The 15,579-nt window shown below is 42.5% G+C and overlaps 1 protein-coding gene across 3 annotated transcripts in view; it reads right to left on the reverse strand.

Annotated features, from left to right (window-relative positions):
- LOC124146385 (RNA polymerase II-associated protein 3-like) overlaps positions 1-15,579 on the reverse strand; it is a 399,479-nt gene that overhangs the window by 304,152 nt on the left and 79,748 nt on the right. For all 3 annotated transcript variants that reach the window (XR_006862665.2, XM_048401498.1, XM_046516655.2), the window contains exon 4: positions 14,980-15,107. Coding sequence is in view for 2 of the 3 variants with exons in the window: in XM_048401498.1 (XP_048257455.1) it covers positions 14,980-15,107 (128 nt within the window). In the remaining variant the exon portion in view is untranslated. The remainder of the gene's footprint in view (positions 1-14,979; positions 15,108-15,579) is intronic.

A 15,579-nucleotide genomic window follows, 5' to 3' on the forward strand; every position in this document is an offset into this window, starting at 1 on the left:
CCCAAGGAGGATTTAATCTGAAAGAGAATGTGTGGGTGGTGGTATTTGGAGTGATCCGCAATTCGCTACCCAAAGCTGTACCCCAATACCCATCCCCAGAACCGTTACAGTTTTATGGTGGCAGCGGTGGGATCCGTTGTGGATCTCATACATAAAGAAAGTAAGAATAATATTTAACAAATATTCCAAATTGATAAGATTCCATATGATAAATGTTTTGTGACAAATAATTATAAAATGGAAAATAATTCATCTATCAATTCCCTGTCAAGGAGAGTGGATCATGTTAATGGTCCGGCTGAAAACTTACGCTCTCGCTAAGTGTCCAATATTTCGGAGCTAAGTTCTGGTGAAAATACTAGTACTCAGTTTCCAGATGTTGACTTTGGTCAACCATCCAGACATGAACTGTCTGAGCAACTCAGTGCTCTTAGTTCACCTGCTGTTAGTACAGTAGGTAGAGTTAAAAATGATCTGCAGGTAACGAGACAATCAGAATATTCTGACCATAGGGTCAGTGAATACTTGCCATCCAGGTCACACAGTGAAGATTGTTTGCCAAATGTTCCTAGTGTGTACCCTGAGAATCAGTTTTCACAGACTAGTCATAATTACCCATACACTAGTCAGACCGGGTACCCAGTACTTGCTCCACCACCAATGGTGAGTTCAGACCAAAATCTAATTGGTCTCGTGTCACAATTGTCGAGTAGTGTGCTGGGTCTTGCACAAAGGTTTGACACTCTGGACAGATACCCCCCAAGGGGAGATCATTCAATGGAAAAATATCTCTACAATTGCCTAAATTTAATGGCCAAGGAGATTATCGTGCTTTTGAAGCACAGTTTAAGAATCTGGCTGCACAGTCATGCTGGGATAATACCCAGGCAGCCCAAATGTTGGGATGTGCTATGGAGGGTGTAGCCCAGCAGTTTTATGCAGGCCTTCCTGAGCAGGAGTGACTGGATTACCAGTGGCTTTCACACACTCTGCGCAGGCGGTATGGAACCCATCTTCCAGATGTTAAACGCGAAGAGCTGATTAGGCAAATCTGTAAGTCTGGTGAGAAAATTGCCGACTTATGAGATGATCTCTGGCATCTTGCTCAAGGTGCATACCCTGATCTTCCTTATGAACTTCAGGAGAGGTTGGCTCTGGATGCACTGAAGAGGGCTGTGGATCAAGACTTGAGACTCCGGTTCATGGACCGAGGTGTACGTACCTTACAGGAGGCAGTGGATGTAGCTGAGCTGTACGAGTCAGTTGTAGGCAAACCTGGTCAACAGAGGTAGGTGCGGGCACTGAGTCCTTACCCTTCACAAGGAAGGAGAGTTCATTTTGACTCAGAGTTGGAGGAGAAATCTGTCAACCAGAGACTTACTACTCTGACCAGTCAGCTGGCTGATCTTCAAAAGACAGTAGAGAAGCTTGCATCAATGCAGGTACCGCCATCTCGCTTTGGTAGAGGAAGAGCTATTGAGAACAATTTCAGAAGAATGAGGGGCGACCTCAATCCTCTCAAGAAAGGAGAGAGCATTCCAATGGGCGTAGTTATTCGCGATCCCCTAGTGCTTCTAGGAGAGGAAACAGTGCCTGTTTCACATGCGGTGAGAACGGTCAGAGAAATAGTTGTCAGGGAAACGGTACCCCACCGACCCGGACTTAGGTCGGGCTTCGGTGGAGAGTTCTGAAATAGAAACCACAAATCCTAAGGAAGTGAGAGCTAATAAAGCCAGTGGTCAGATGGAGGGAGAGATTGGTTTCTGGTCAAGGGGAGATAATCCATCTGACCCAGTCAAGGTGAAGGCAAATTTCCAGGCTTGTTTTAAAGTTGGAGATATGTCAAGTGAATGTCAAGATTGGCAACATTTACTTCACCTTGCTTGTTGACACAGGTAGTCAGGCTACCTTACTTTCCCCAGCCGCAAGCAAGCGCTTGCTGTCTTCAGTAGCTGGAGGCTGGCTTAAGGAATATTCAAAGCACCTGTTCACATTTGTGATGACATGAACCCCACTGTGGAGGAATTCCTGGTTGCAGAGGTTGATAATTCCCATGATTGTAATGGCATTCTGGGTATAGATGTACTGGATAGACTGGAGGGTCTGATCGACATCCCTGGGTCAAGGATCCGGTTGATGGGCAGGTGGTTACCAACTGTGAGAGCTGAAACCACTGTCATCGTTGCAGATGATGTCTCTTTGCCGCCCCAGTCTGTATCTTTTATCCAAGTGAGCTTGCCTCAACTTCATCGGGAACGGTCCTCGATCCTGATAGAACCCTGCAGGGAGATTTTATTCACACATGCTATAATCATGGGCAATTCAGTAGTCACAAATAGTAATAAGGCAGCTACAGTTAAGGTTATCAATGTTCTTGATACCAAATACACTTTAGCTAAGGGAAGAATTATTGGTCAGTGTCAGTGTGTCAATGTATTACCAGATAGGCAAATAAAGAAAGTATCACGAGTTAGTGTTAAAAATGCAGAGCTGAGAGATCTCCTGTACTCATACAGAGATACATTCGCAAAAGATGACGATGATCTTGGTCGAACTAACCTTGTCAATACTGGTGATGCGAGACCTATCAAACAGGCTCCACGTCGTCAGACGCTGGCGAAGCAAGAGGCGGAGGAGAAAGAAGTGGCTTGAATGTTAGAGCAAGGTGTAATCAGTCCCTCGAATAGTCCTTGGGCTTCCCCGACAGTTCTTGTGCAACGCAAGGACGGCCGTTGGAGATATTGTTGTGATTTTAGGCTTGTAAATGAGGTTTCTTGGAAAGATTCCTATCCCCTACCTCGCATTGCAGACTGTATTGACAGTCTTGGTGGTGCCAAAATGTTCTGCACAATGGATTTGCAAGCAGGATACTGGCAGGTAGAAATGGATCCTCGTGATTGAGAGAAAACAGCCTTTGTCACCATTACGGACTGTTTGAGTGGAATGTCATGCCCTTTGGCCTATGTAACGCCCCAAGTGTGTTCGAGAGACTTATGGAAATGGTGCTTAGAGGTCTCCAGTGGAATGAGTGTCTGTGTTTCCTGGATGACATCATTGTCTTCGGAACTACTTTCGAAGAAACAATGTTCCGGCTTCAATCAGTTTTCGACCGTCTGACCTCAGCTGGCCTGAAATTAAAGCCTAAAAAATGTCACCTTTTTCAAGAAAGAGTCGATTTCTTAGGCCATATTATTTTGGCTGATGGTGTTCACACCCAGCCAGAGAAAATAGAGGCAGTAAGATGTTGGCCTACCCCAAAGTCTCGAAAGGAATTACTACAATTTTTGGGTCTGGCTAACTACTATCGAAAATTCATAAAAGATTTCTCTAAAATTGCCAGGCCACTGACCAAACTTACCAGTCCATTGGTTGATTTTCTTTGGACTGAGGAGACTGATCGAGCTTTCATCAGCCTGAAAGGAAGCACTTACCTCAGCGCCAGTTCTCGGATTTCCAAGGCGTGAAGGCGAGATAACTGTTGACACATATGCATCCGGTGAAGGTATAGGTGCAGTCCTGTCACAAAATCAAGATGGCATAGAAGTCGTTCTTGGCTACTACAGCAAAAGTCTCACACCGGCAGAAAAGAATTACTGTGTCACCTGTCGAGAATTGCTGGCAGTAGTAACTACATGTCGCCATTGGCATCCATATGTCTTTGGTAGGCCTGTCACTATCAGAACTGACAACTCTGCAGTGGTCTGGGCAAAAAGAATTAAGAGGCCTGTCAACCAGATGGCTCGCTGGCTACAAGAGCTAGGCAACTATGATTTGACCGAGGTACACCATCCAGGCCGAGTGCATTGGAATGCTGACGCACTAAGTCGCAGACCTCAGGCACCCTGTCCCCAATGTAAAAGGGAGAGTGGACCTTGCAGCAGAGGGTTGGTAGAGTCGAATCCTAGTTGTTATGCCATCACCAGATCACAAACTGCGAAACAGGATAAAGGATACCTCCTATTCCAGCTCAAACCAACTGGGTAGAGTTGAGGAAAATTCCTTCAATCCTGAGGAGATTCACGACCTGCAGCTTCAAGATCCTGATATCAGCCTAATATACAAGGCTAGAGATCAAAATACCCGACCAGAATGGGAAACTGTTTCAGGATATTCTGAGGCATGCAAAGCACTGTGGGGTCAGTTTCATCGACTGTCGATAAGGCAGGGTGTCTTACACAGAAGATGGGAGAGTCAGGATGGAAAGGATTGGCATTGGCAGATAGTTGTACCATCCATCAAGCGGCGAATTATCCTCAAAGCATGTCATGACTCACCTTTGGGAGGCCATCTTGGGGTTTCCAAGACTTTTGCCAAGCTTGAACAGTCTTACTTCTGGATTGGTATGAAAACTGATGTGCGTCGGCACTGCATCAGTTGTGACAAGTGTGTTGCCAGGAAGAGTCCTAGAAAACCGGAAGCACCCATGAAAGAGTATACAACATACTTGTTGTCACTGATTCGTTCACTAAGTGGACTGAGGCCTATGCGATTTCAAATATCGAGGCAAAAACCGTGGCACAGAAGATTGTCCAGGAGTGGGTCTGTCGCTATGGTACCCCAGCTCTTATACATAGTGATTAAAGTAGACAGTATGAGGCTAACCTGTTCCAGGAACTATGTAAATTGCTGGAAGTTGTTAAAACTAGGACAACTTCTCTCCGACCACAGGCCAATGGCCAGGTCGAGCGGTTTAACCGAACATTAGCAGCCATGCTTAGCATTTATACTGAAGGGAGACCAAGGTCCTGGGACAAACATCTCCCCTTTGTAATGGCTGCCTATCAAGCTCAAAGCATGAGTCGACAGGTTATACACCAAACAGGTTGGTGCTCGGTAGGCAAGTGCGAATGCCTTGCCACCTGGTCACAGGAAATCCTAACGAGAATCCTGTGACGAGAGATGACTATGTCGACGAGGTCAAACAACATTTTGAACATGCTTTTGAGTCTGCTCGGAGAAATCTCAGACATTCTTCCGAAGTGCGTAAGAAACGATATGACCTGGGGAGCAAGGAATCATGACTTAAAGTCGGACAGCCAGTATGGTTGTTTAACCCCCACAAAGGCTCAAAACTGAGCTACAAATTCATTTCGAAGTGGTGTAAAGGTTGGGTTGTCACTAAGCAAATTGATGACATCACATATCGTATTCAAAATGGTCCAAATAGATCCTCCAGGGTTGTTCATGTTGACCGGTTGTTACCGTACGAAGGTAATGACCCACCAACATGGTGGACTCCTGAGTATAAAGATTGAGTGAATACCTCCCCGTGAGCCATCCTGAAACATTCAGAGATGAGAATTAGTTTGTGTAAAAATAATAATAAAAAAACAAAACCAAATAAAACAATTCAAATGCAGTTACAATAGCCTATGTCAAGGTGTAAACATTGATGAGATATGGTATGTTCTGTTGATTCGTTCTTATTGATTTATTTATCCTGGATACTATCTGGATTTAAAATTTGGGCGTGTTGGATGCTTTCCAGTAGATATTCCAGAGAATGACCATTTAGAACGCATGAGACATAATGTCTTATTTTACCTAATGGTAGATGTTGGATCTTCCCTGGAAGTTGTTACTTTCAGGAGTGGAATGGAGTGCCCGGCATGCCCTGACAAGGAGATCTTTGTAAATGTACAGGCTTTTGACAGGCACTGGTTGATGCGCCATACTCAGCACCTGACTACATTCTTCTGCCCTGTAAGGGAGTGCCAATCAGTTTATAACAGGTTCGCTGACCTGAACCGTCACTATGGTGTGGTGCACACCGGACGTAAAGGGAATCCGGCCAACCCCATGCAGGTCTGTAGAAGAGCTAGGACGAAGGTGATGGTGAATCGATGCTTTGTTGACCTAGGCAATCTTGTCTTTCCAACTAACTCAGCAAAGAAGAGCGCAACCAAGAATGTAACTGGGAAGAAGATACGATCACAGGTTACCCAGGTAATGGAACCGTGAAACCTGGAGACTATATACCCAAAGCTGAGCATAAGTTCAGCACTGGAGAGGCAGTTCCGTCCACAGAGCCGAGATCCGACCAGATAGCGGACCAGTCCACGCAGTGGGAGGTGGCCTATGACAGGGCCCAATTGGATATTCAGATGCTCAGGCAGGAAGTCGAGCATCTGCAACGGTGTCTGGCCAAAGCAACGCCCTCATGGCCTACTGCAGCTGACATCCCGCTGTCACGACCAGCTCTGGACATATTCATCACTTCTGGCAGGGAGGCACTGTCAGTTCTTCACATGGCCAAAGACCAGAGGTTCATAGAACAGCTGAACCTGCGACATCAAGCTGATGCGTATATCCTGTGCCTGCAGAAGTGAGAAAGTGTACCGGGCGGTATCTGTTGAACTCTAGGATTGTCTCTAAGACTGTGTATATTGGACTTGTAAAATGTTTTATTCTTCTGTATTTTAATTCATGGATGTTCTTGTGGAAATGTAAGTGAATAAGTAAGTATACTGGTATGTAACAGGTATATACTAAAATTTATGTTTCACCATGTCAAATAGGAAAGGTATTAGACGAATATTCCGGGATATTATATTGTTGTGAAATATCAATTGTATTAGACATATATCCACTATCTTTAGATTGTTGTTTAACTCGCGGTCGAGTTTTAAAACGGGGAATATTGTAATGTACAAGCCTTTTGTATATTTCAGTCAGTAGACAGTGAGATGAATCATATTGTATATGTTATTGATATATGTAAAGATATACCTTATTGCTACATGAATTAACGTATATCACCACTGATCTTACTGACTGTTTAATGTGCAAAAACAAAACGTGAACACGTTCTAAATCACCTGTTTCGATTTGGCAACGTGATAGTTCGTGTGACGTCACCTATATTCGTGAGTCTGTTCCACGAAACTACTTCTTGTAGCATAATGGCTTAAATCTGCCTTGTATGGCTACAAAATTGCATCTAGTCCATCTAAATGCATTGTATATTACTACATAGCCGTGACATGAAGTAAAATAACTTCTGTCACTGGTGGAGTGCAATTTCCCCACGTTCCACCGACCGTATCCTCGTGCGAGAGACTACTTCCGGTATGACGTCACTTTGTTGACAGTTGGATCGGTTGTAGAAATTCTGAGGCGAGAGAGTGATAGCCGGTTTGAGCCGAGATATGTGAGTTGAGATTCAAGTATTTTATATTTATTGTACAATTTTCCTAACTGAATGAAATACTGAAAAGAATAATTATATTCTTGTAATGTAATAAATGTTATTTTGCAATTCTTAATTGTGAAATTATTCTTGAAAAGTTAAATAATTAAAACTGTGTGGGTGGTGGTATTGGGAGTGATCCACAATTCGCTACCCAAAGCTGTACCCCAATACCCACCCCCAAAACCGTTACAACCTGTATACAGCTTTTTGTGTCAAAATCAATGGTCTGAAGGGATCTGATTTAAAAAAACTTTCAAGTTCAAACTTCAACACTGTCGCACATTGTCTATGATTAGATCTTGCACACACAAATTAACTGTAGGATTGAAGGTGTTGTCACAAGTGAACTCGCCGCACATCATAAACCCCAAAAATGCTATGACACACATCGTTTCCATAACCAGGTCATTGTAGGGACCTAGAACTCTAGATCTACAGACGATGATTTTGCAGAGGATCGGGTACATGATAGTTCGATCGTTTGGTTTTACCTGGCGCTTGAAGGCGTTTATATCCTTTCAACATGGTCTGTAGTCTCTTGAGGGCTCCAAGGTGTACCAAGTTGAATACCTCTATGAATGTAAATCTGATCCCGGCAATATAACTCTTCACAGTGCTGCAAGTCAATTTCATGGAACCAGAACAATATGCCAGGAAATATTGCTACAGTCATTCGGTGATGGGGGGGAAAATTCAGCTAAGTAACTTGTCCCAGAAACAGTCCAAATCTAGTGAGAAAACGTACGTAACAATGGAAGCCAGGGGCATAAGAATTGCGTGTATGTTGTCCAATAGCTGCTGTTCAAACTCGGTGAAGACTGTTGCTCAGGGCCACATTACTTGAGGGCTGGGAGGGCACTTCGTCATGTGACTCTGCTCCTGGTGCCAGCGAGTGGAATATCTGCATCTGTAAACGAGACAAGGCTTCAGCAATATCATTAACTTTTCCTGGCACATGCTTAGCTCTGACTATGAAGTTAACGATGGAGGAATACCAGGTCATAGTACGCATGAGCGCCATGAGTTGTGGACATTTGGAGCGACCCTTGTTGATCACATGCACTGTAGCTTGATTATCACATAGAAACAGAATATGTTTTGTTGACCAACTACTGCCCCACAGTACTAATGCGACTGCTACGGGGAAAAAGTTCAAGGAAAACTATCGAGTGACACTGAGCTGGTCAACAGTCCACTGTTCGGCGAATCAAGCCCCATGGTTCAAGGTGCCAAACCCAGCAAAAGCTGCTGCGTCTGTGTACAACTGAATATCTGGTGCTGCTGTGACATGCTCCTCATGGAAAAACGACACTCCATTCCACTGTCTGATAAACAATTCTCAAATACCAAGATCAGTTTGACAAGATTTCGATAGTGTGTTGAGCAGGGTAAGTTGGGGCATCGATTGTCAGAAAGTCGTCCTGTAAATGCACAATAAAAGATATATCATAATTGGCCATCAATATCCAGCAGATGGCACGGGCAAGATTGTCAAACAGGGCTGGACTTGAACAACATCTGAATGCCAACCTTTTATAAAAGTAGTATTTTCTCTAGCAGCAAAAACCAAAACACTTCCAAAATTCAGGGTGGAGTGGAACTTGTTTAAATGCATTGGTGATGTCGACCTTACACATCCATGCCCCTTGGCCTACTAGCTTTTTCCTTGTGATGGCCTGATCGATAGTCACGTAAGTCAGAGAACAAGTCTCCTTGTCATTAAGTTCATTGATATTGGGAATGTCGTCATCACAATGCGGGGCTGACAAGTACAGTATTAGTCTTTTCTTTTGGCTGTATTTACCAAGGGCCACCGCAAGAGGGACTAAGAATTTTACCTGTCAGAAGCTTCAATGCAGACAACCTCTTTTACTGGCAGCGCTCGGGCTCGGCTGGCCGAGAACTTCTGATGGAAACCGAATGTCTCCGAATAGAAGTGGAGATCGTTTCACAACAGTACTTACGATACATGAAAAATCCAATAAACATATTTCAAGACAATTTTAATTACAGATTTCCTTTTCTTTCACATAATTTTCACACACAAAACTGAGTTTGATCAAAAGCCTAGATCCACATGTGCCCCATGTATTTTGGGTTTGATGGATTTGGATACACTTTGCGCACATGTCTTAAACACTATCTGGCATCACTTCCCATTTTGTCCACACCAATCCTTCATCTGCTCCAACATTCATTATCCATTTCTTCAAGTCCAAGTACCTAGGATCTCTCTCAACACTTCATCTATTTAGCTCATTCTATAAGTATTTGTAGCGCTGTTTTCAAATCGAGAATTTCTGCAACTTGGTTGGGCACCATTCTCTAACCATGATTACCTGTGCTGTCACACATAGTTGTCAAAAGCAATAGAAATAGACATCTTCACCTTCATCTGGTTCCACAATGAAATCAGTAATCCCAAGAATCAGCACTGAATTTGTCTGTTGCACTTGCAAGGGCGGGAAGAGAGGCACCGTCCTGTTGATTTGAGTTGACAGCCAGAATTACGTCATTCTGAATTGGAACTTTCTCCACAATAAGTGAGTGAGTATGGTTTTACGCCGCTTTTAGCAATATTCCAGCAATATCACGGTGGGGGACACCAGAAATGGGCTTCACACATTGTACCCATGTCGGGAATCGAACCCAGGTCTTCGGCGTGACGAGCCAACGCTTTAACCACTAGGCTACCCGACCACCCCTTCTCCACAATAAAGTCATCAATGTCATAATCGGAATGCCCAAAGGCTCTCTTGATCATCTCGAACAACAATTCCATCAAAATAAGTGTCACACGAAAATCAAACAATAGTTATCATTGTTAATAATGCTAAGAATACTACCTCTATTACATATAAGCCATAAATCCTGTATTATCCTAACAGAAGTCCTCTTCACTGTCAATTACACATAATTAGTTGTTGCCAAGTAGCATCATAACCACCCAATCTATGACATATGTAATGGCGGCAAACTTTTTTCCCCACATCTAACTACTGGATGTAGATGAATTGGGGAGGTGTGTGGAAGTACTTCTGAGGCAAAAGAGGTAGTATTCTTAGAAATATTAACAGTGATAGCTATTGTTCGATAATTCTTATGAAATTTCTACCTCTATTACATCTCTGCCAGAATATACTAGAGCCGACGTCACTTCCAGTTTGTCACTTCCCTTTTAATGACGTCTCTCAAGGTCTATTTCTACCCAAAGACGTCATTCCTAATTAGATGGGCCTTGTTCTGCTATTTCAAGTGCTGACGTAACTTCCGGTCCACTCGAGGCTGATTGAGTTTCAGAGTTGGTCATGGGTGTGACTAGAATAGTCTAAAGCATGGAGTTCTGAAACTCTTGCTGCTGTCACCATGGCTAGGAGGAAGGAAGCTTTCCTTGATTTTTGGAGTAAGGTAGCTTTAGCCAAGGGCTCGTAAAGTTCCGTTAACCGTGCCGATAGTACAACAGAGAGATTCCACTTGGGGAAGATACAAGGTGTTCAAACATCTTCTTGTAGAAAGGATCTCATAAGTCTGTTTAGAATGGGATGGTTTTGGATTGAAAATCCGTCATGTTGAAGAACAGAGTGAAGAGCCGATCTATAACCTTCTATCGTCCCATGACGGAATTTAATGTCTTGACGTAAATGTAGTAGAAAATCCGCTACCATAGGGATGGATATAGCATTAGTTATTATCCCTTGTCGCCTTCTCCACTGGACGAATTTGTCCCATCTGTTAGGGAGGATGAAGGTCTCCATGATCTAAGGCAAGCTCAGATTTTCCGAATGTTTGCATTTTCTGCATGATAACTTCAAGTCGCTTCGCCTTAGACAACTCGGCCACCCATGCCCCCTTGTTTAGTTGGAATCTTGCTCCGATGTATATGATGTCTTGAACCAGAGTGGTCTCGGGACTTGGAGGGATTGACTAGGAAGCCTAGGGAGGTCATAAGTTGGACCAAGAATTTCATGTTCTGATGTAGCCGAGCTTTCTCTTGTCTGCAGCTAGGAAATTGCCCAGGTATCCATGGATTCAAACTAGCTGGAATTAGGTAAACCTGACGAATGGCGCTGTAATCCTGGTGAATAGCCAAGGGGCTATTGATATCCCGAATGGTTAGATCTGGAACTCAAAATGTCGACATTTGATCGCGAAGCGTACATTTTTCCGTGACGAAGAGTGTATCGGGACGTGAAGATAGGCATCTTGGAAATCGAGGTCTGATAAGCCAGTCCCCTGTCTTCAGCTTTGACCATAACTTACTGATTCCATCTGGAATTTTGGCGGAGGTACCAGGTATCTTTTGTTGATGATCTTTAGGTCGATTATCATCCTCATGTCAGTTGTATTTTATTTCGGAACTAGGAAGACCGGAGAATAAAAGCCTTTGGTGTTGTTGGTCTCCGTTAGTTTCCGAATGGCTCTCTTCTTCGCTAACTTGGCTCCGACTAGATGAAACCTGCTTGGGTCTTTAAGGTAGGATGTTTCTTGAAGTGCAGTTTGTACCAGTAAACCTTGGCGTCTAGAATCCAGAGGTCGGGTGTAACTTGCTTCCAATTTCCGGGGTATGACAGAACGCGCCCTGCCACTTGTCCCGGAGTCAGCATTATGTTGAAAGACGGTAGGTGTAAATCGTTGTCCATAGACATAACCAGGTCGAAAGGGTCTATAACGTCTGAGAGGGTGGCAGGGCAGTCAGAACCTTCTAAGGTGATTGAATCCTCGTTTCTTGTAATCTGGCAGGCAAAAAGATTCCTGCGGAGATTGGCGCTTGTCGTACCCCCGATTCGGTTGGAAAGAATCCTTCCCGGAGTGGACAAACTTCTTCTTTGGAGGCTTTTTAGATGATGAAGCTTTGTGGTCCCAGGGACCCTTCTGGGGATGGGAAGATCCGTGGGCTTCGGCAGCCAGGTTGGTAGCTGATGTTTGGTATCGCTCCGTAGTATTTTGTTTGACTTCATCTGTCACGTCTCCCATTTTCCCGTTGAATGTCGCGGGAGCTGATATGGGTTGTGACATTATCAACCTCTTGGTTTGGTTAGAGACAGCTCTGGAGCGGATCTGTGATAAGTTACTGATGCTGAAGCCACAATAGTTGTGAAGACATCCAGACTTGGGAAGAGAGTAAGTCTTCTTGCATCCTGACTATAGTATCTGGAAGGCTATGGATGAATCCGACTTGATCAGTCATAATAGTCATGGGTGTGTCCCCAGATATGATTTCATAAGGTGACAGTAATGGTGGAATGATGTGTCTCATTCCGGCGACAAACCATTTAATGGAAGCGCCAATGTCCATTGAGTATCTGGAAACCGATGTCAGATCCTTAGTCTGCGAAGGAGGTAACATGTAATTGGTGATAGGGTTGCGTACCAGCTTGTTGAGAGTGCAAGAGATGGTTGATCAACTGGAGTGGGAGAAACTGGGGTGGAAGTACCAAGTGTGTTAAACATTTTTTTAAAATGTCATAAAATAATTTACACAATTATTGTAAGACCTTTTTGAGTTTTAAAAATTATATATTTTATTTTGTCCACCCACTCTATGTTGGTTGGGGTTGGAGATGAGAAACACATAAAAATTATGGATGGCCTAATGAAAATTTTATCTGGCATGCCACAAAAGGAATCAACAGGGAATTAAAATCTGGGTCACAGGGACCCCCAAAGTTCATGGAATGACTAGGCAAGAGGAGCTTTCGGGGAAGTGTACATCTGCCGAAACACATTGCTACTGGGCAATGAAAACATGCCACGGAAACGATAAAAACCTACTTTCATCACATCAAAATCTTTTTACCATTATCAGGGTTTCCCTGATCATTGTCATCCAGATTCCAGATGTTGGCAAGATGAACATGACTTAAAAATAATAATTGATTATCGTGGATATTTTGAAAAATGCTATTCATGAACTGCCAATAATCCGTACACAGGATTATGTTTGTTGACGAGATACATATTATGTAGAATGTTTTAATAACACTTCTCTTATTCATCATGACACTACATATTTTCGAATATAAGTCTGTGAAAAGTCTTGGAGTGAGTGAGTGAGTGAGTATGGTTTTCGCCGCTTTTAGCAATATTCCAGCAATATCACGGCGGGGGACACCAGAAATGGGCTTCACACATTGTACCCATGTCGGGAATCGAACCTGGGTCTTCGGCGTGACGAGCCAACGCTTTAACCACTAGGCTACCCGACCGCCCCGAAAAGTCTTGGAATTGTTTGATGGACATTAATTACCATTAAAACATCTGTGGGTGTTTATATGTCGTCACCCATTTTCACATCAACCAATGAAATTTGTGTGTTATCGTGACGTCATATTGACCTTTCAGATCACTCGTATAAGCTCGATCCACCAAGATTGCGGTAGTTCCTACCGCAAATGCTGCTTTAAGTACCTAAAGCTGTGATCCTTCTTCATCTAGTCATACGTCAAAGTATTTAAGAACTCAAGTCAACAACACAGAACAGAATTACCATCTGGTTTGAACAGTTACTGAAGTCACACAGTTTGCCTTATCATAGCTAAGGAGGGAGATGTAATATATTGTGCATGTTGTATGCTGCACACCTATTCATTGCTGTAAGTACTACACACATGCTCAACCTAAAATCTGTCTCATGTCATTCTTCTGGAAAATTATCTCACCAATATTGTCAGCATTATTTAGTACACAGTAACAGTGTTATTTTTTGTGTTTTCCAACTGTGGATTCTGACTGCTCATGTAAACTGTCAACAAGGTCTGAACGTGGCCATGACGTCTCAGACTATGGTTAGAATAGCTTCCCTTTGACAAAGGGCAGTTACTTTAGCGGACAGACCGATGGATTGCTGCGAAAGGCAAGTAAAAACAATTGTTGTTTTGCATATATGTTGCTTCACCACTGTATAAGAAACAGATTTCAGTTGGAACTATATTGGCGACTGTCACTGTTCGACTAACCCTGTGAGGTAATAAATATTAATGTGCGCAGTCCAGGAAAACTCACAATGTTTCGGTAATGTTTGTGAGAGAGGGAAAGTGTTTTTCAAGCACAGATTTAAAGAATGACATTATATGATAAAGAGGTTATCACGCTTGTGTGTTTGGGGATGGTAAATATCCGGCATTTGGAATAAACATTTCTATGTATTTGTTCCAGTCAGAACAAATGCTCTATTTGCTCAAACATTCCTATTTGACAAAATTCATTTAAAAAAAAGATTTTAATGTCTCCTTTTTCTCAAGTCTTCAGGATACTTCATCCTGACAGCCATAGTATTCACTGGCGACTGCTTTTTTGTTTAACTTATTTGACATAAACAGTCATTTCATGGAATTCTAATCCAGCAGTACTTCTGATTTCGGTTGTGTTTAGGCTCTGCATTCCATCCGGTTTTTTTCAAAATTACATGTTTTCACATTTGCTTTTGTCATTAACTATCAGGATTTGTTTCATGCTTTTCCATCATATTCTTTTGATTTTCTTTAATATTATGTTTATTTGTATTGCAATTGTATGTCTTAGTTTCCCTGTTTTTCATGTTGCACATTAACAATATACAGGAACATCGTTCATGAATACAACCAAACATTTGTTCCTGTCAAACGGAACTTTACACTGCAGTTTTATATATTTAATCCTGGTACATTTTCCAGGTCGGCACTAAATTTGGACGGAACAAAAACATGCTTCTAGGTGAGTTCAGCTTCAAGATATTCACTCATTTGAATCAACTCATACACATGTGTACTTAGTTATTCAACCAGTAAAAGAGATGAATGAAACATTACTTTTTTTGTTTGATGAGGGCCATTGCTCTGTTTGCTGGAAGTAGATGGTTGGTAGGATCAAGCTGGAGGCCACGTGAATAATGTTCAATGGCTTGGTCATACTCTCCTCCCCGGAAATAGGCATTTCCCTGGAAATGAATAAAAATAATTGTCACAATCTCTTCTACATACTTGAACATCCTGAAATCTTTTCACATTTCTGACCACAATACAACTGAATGATTTAGACATCAAATTTGACTTTCCATGTCTACATATGATGCTCCTAAAAAAGAGCCACAAGAATCTGTAGATCACCTGAAATTTTCTGGACTAAGTTATTAGAGAGGAAACATCATACAAAGACAGACTATTATGCAAAAGTACCAAAACAATATCCTCACCACAAGTTTATTACATGACTCAATGATACAAACACAAGTGGCTATAAAGAAGATCAGAATTGCATGTTCATCATGATTACAATGGCTGTATTGCCTCAAATAAATAATGTCATTGTAATGGTAAGGGACTAAAGTATTTTTACTTGATGTATTCATACTCTAGGTAGTTTACAAGCTCCTGTATTTTTTGCTTATCAGTGTAGAAATTGTCTGATAA

This window comes from Haliotis rufescens, unplaced genomic scaffold (assembly GCF_023055435.1).
Source record: "Haliotis rufescens isolate VD_foot unplaced genomic scaffold, xgHalRufe1.0.p SCAF_22, whole genome shotgun sequence".
Lineage (NCBI taxonomy): Eukaryota > Metazoa > Mollusca > Gastropoda > Lepetellida > Haliotidae > Haliotis > Haliotis rufescens.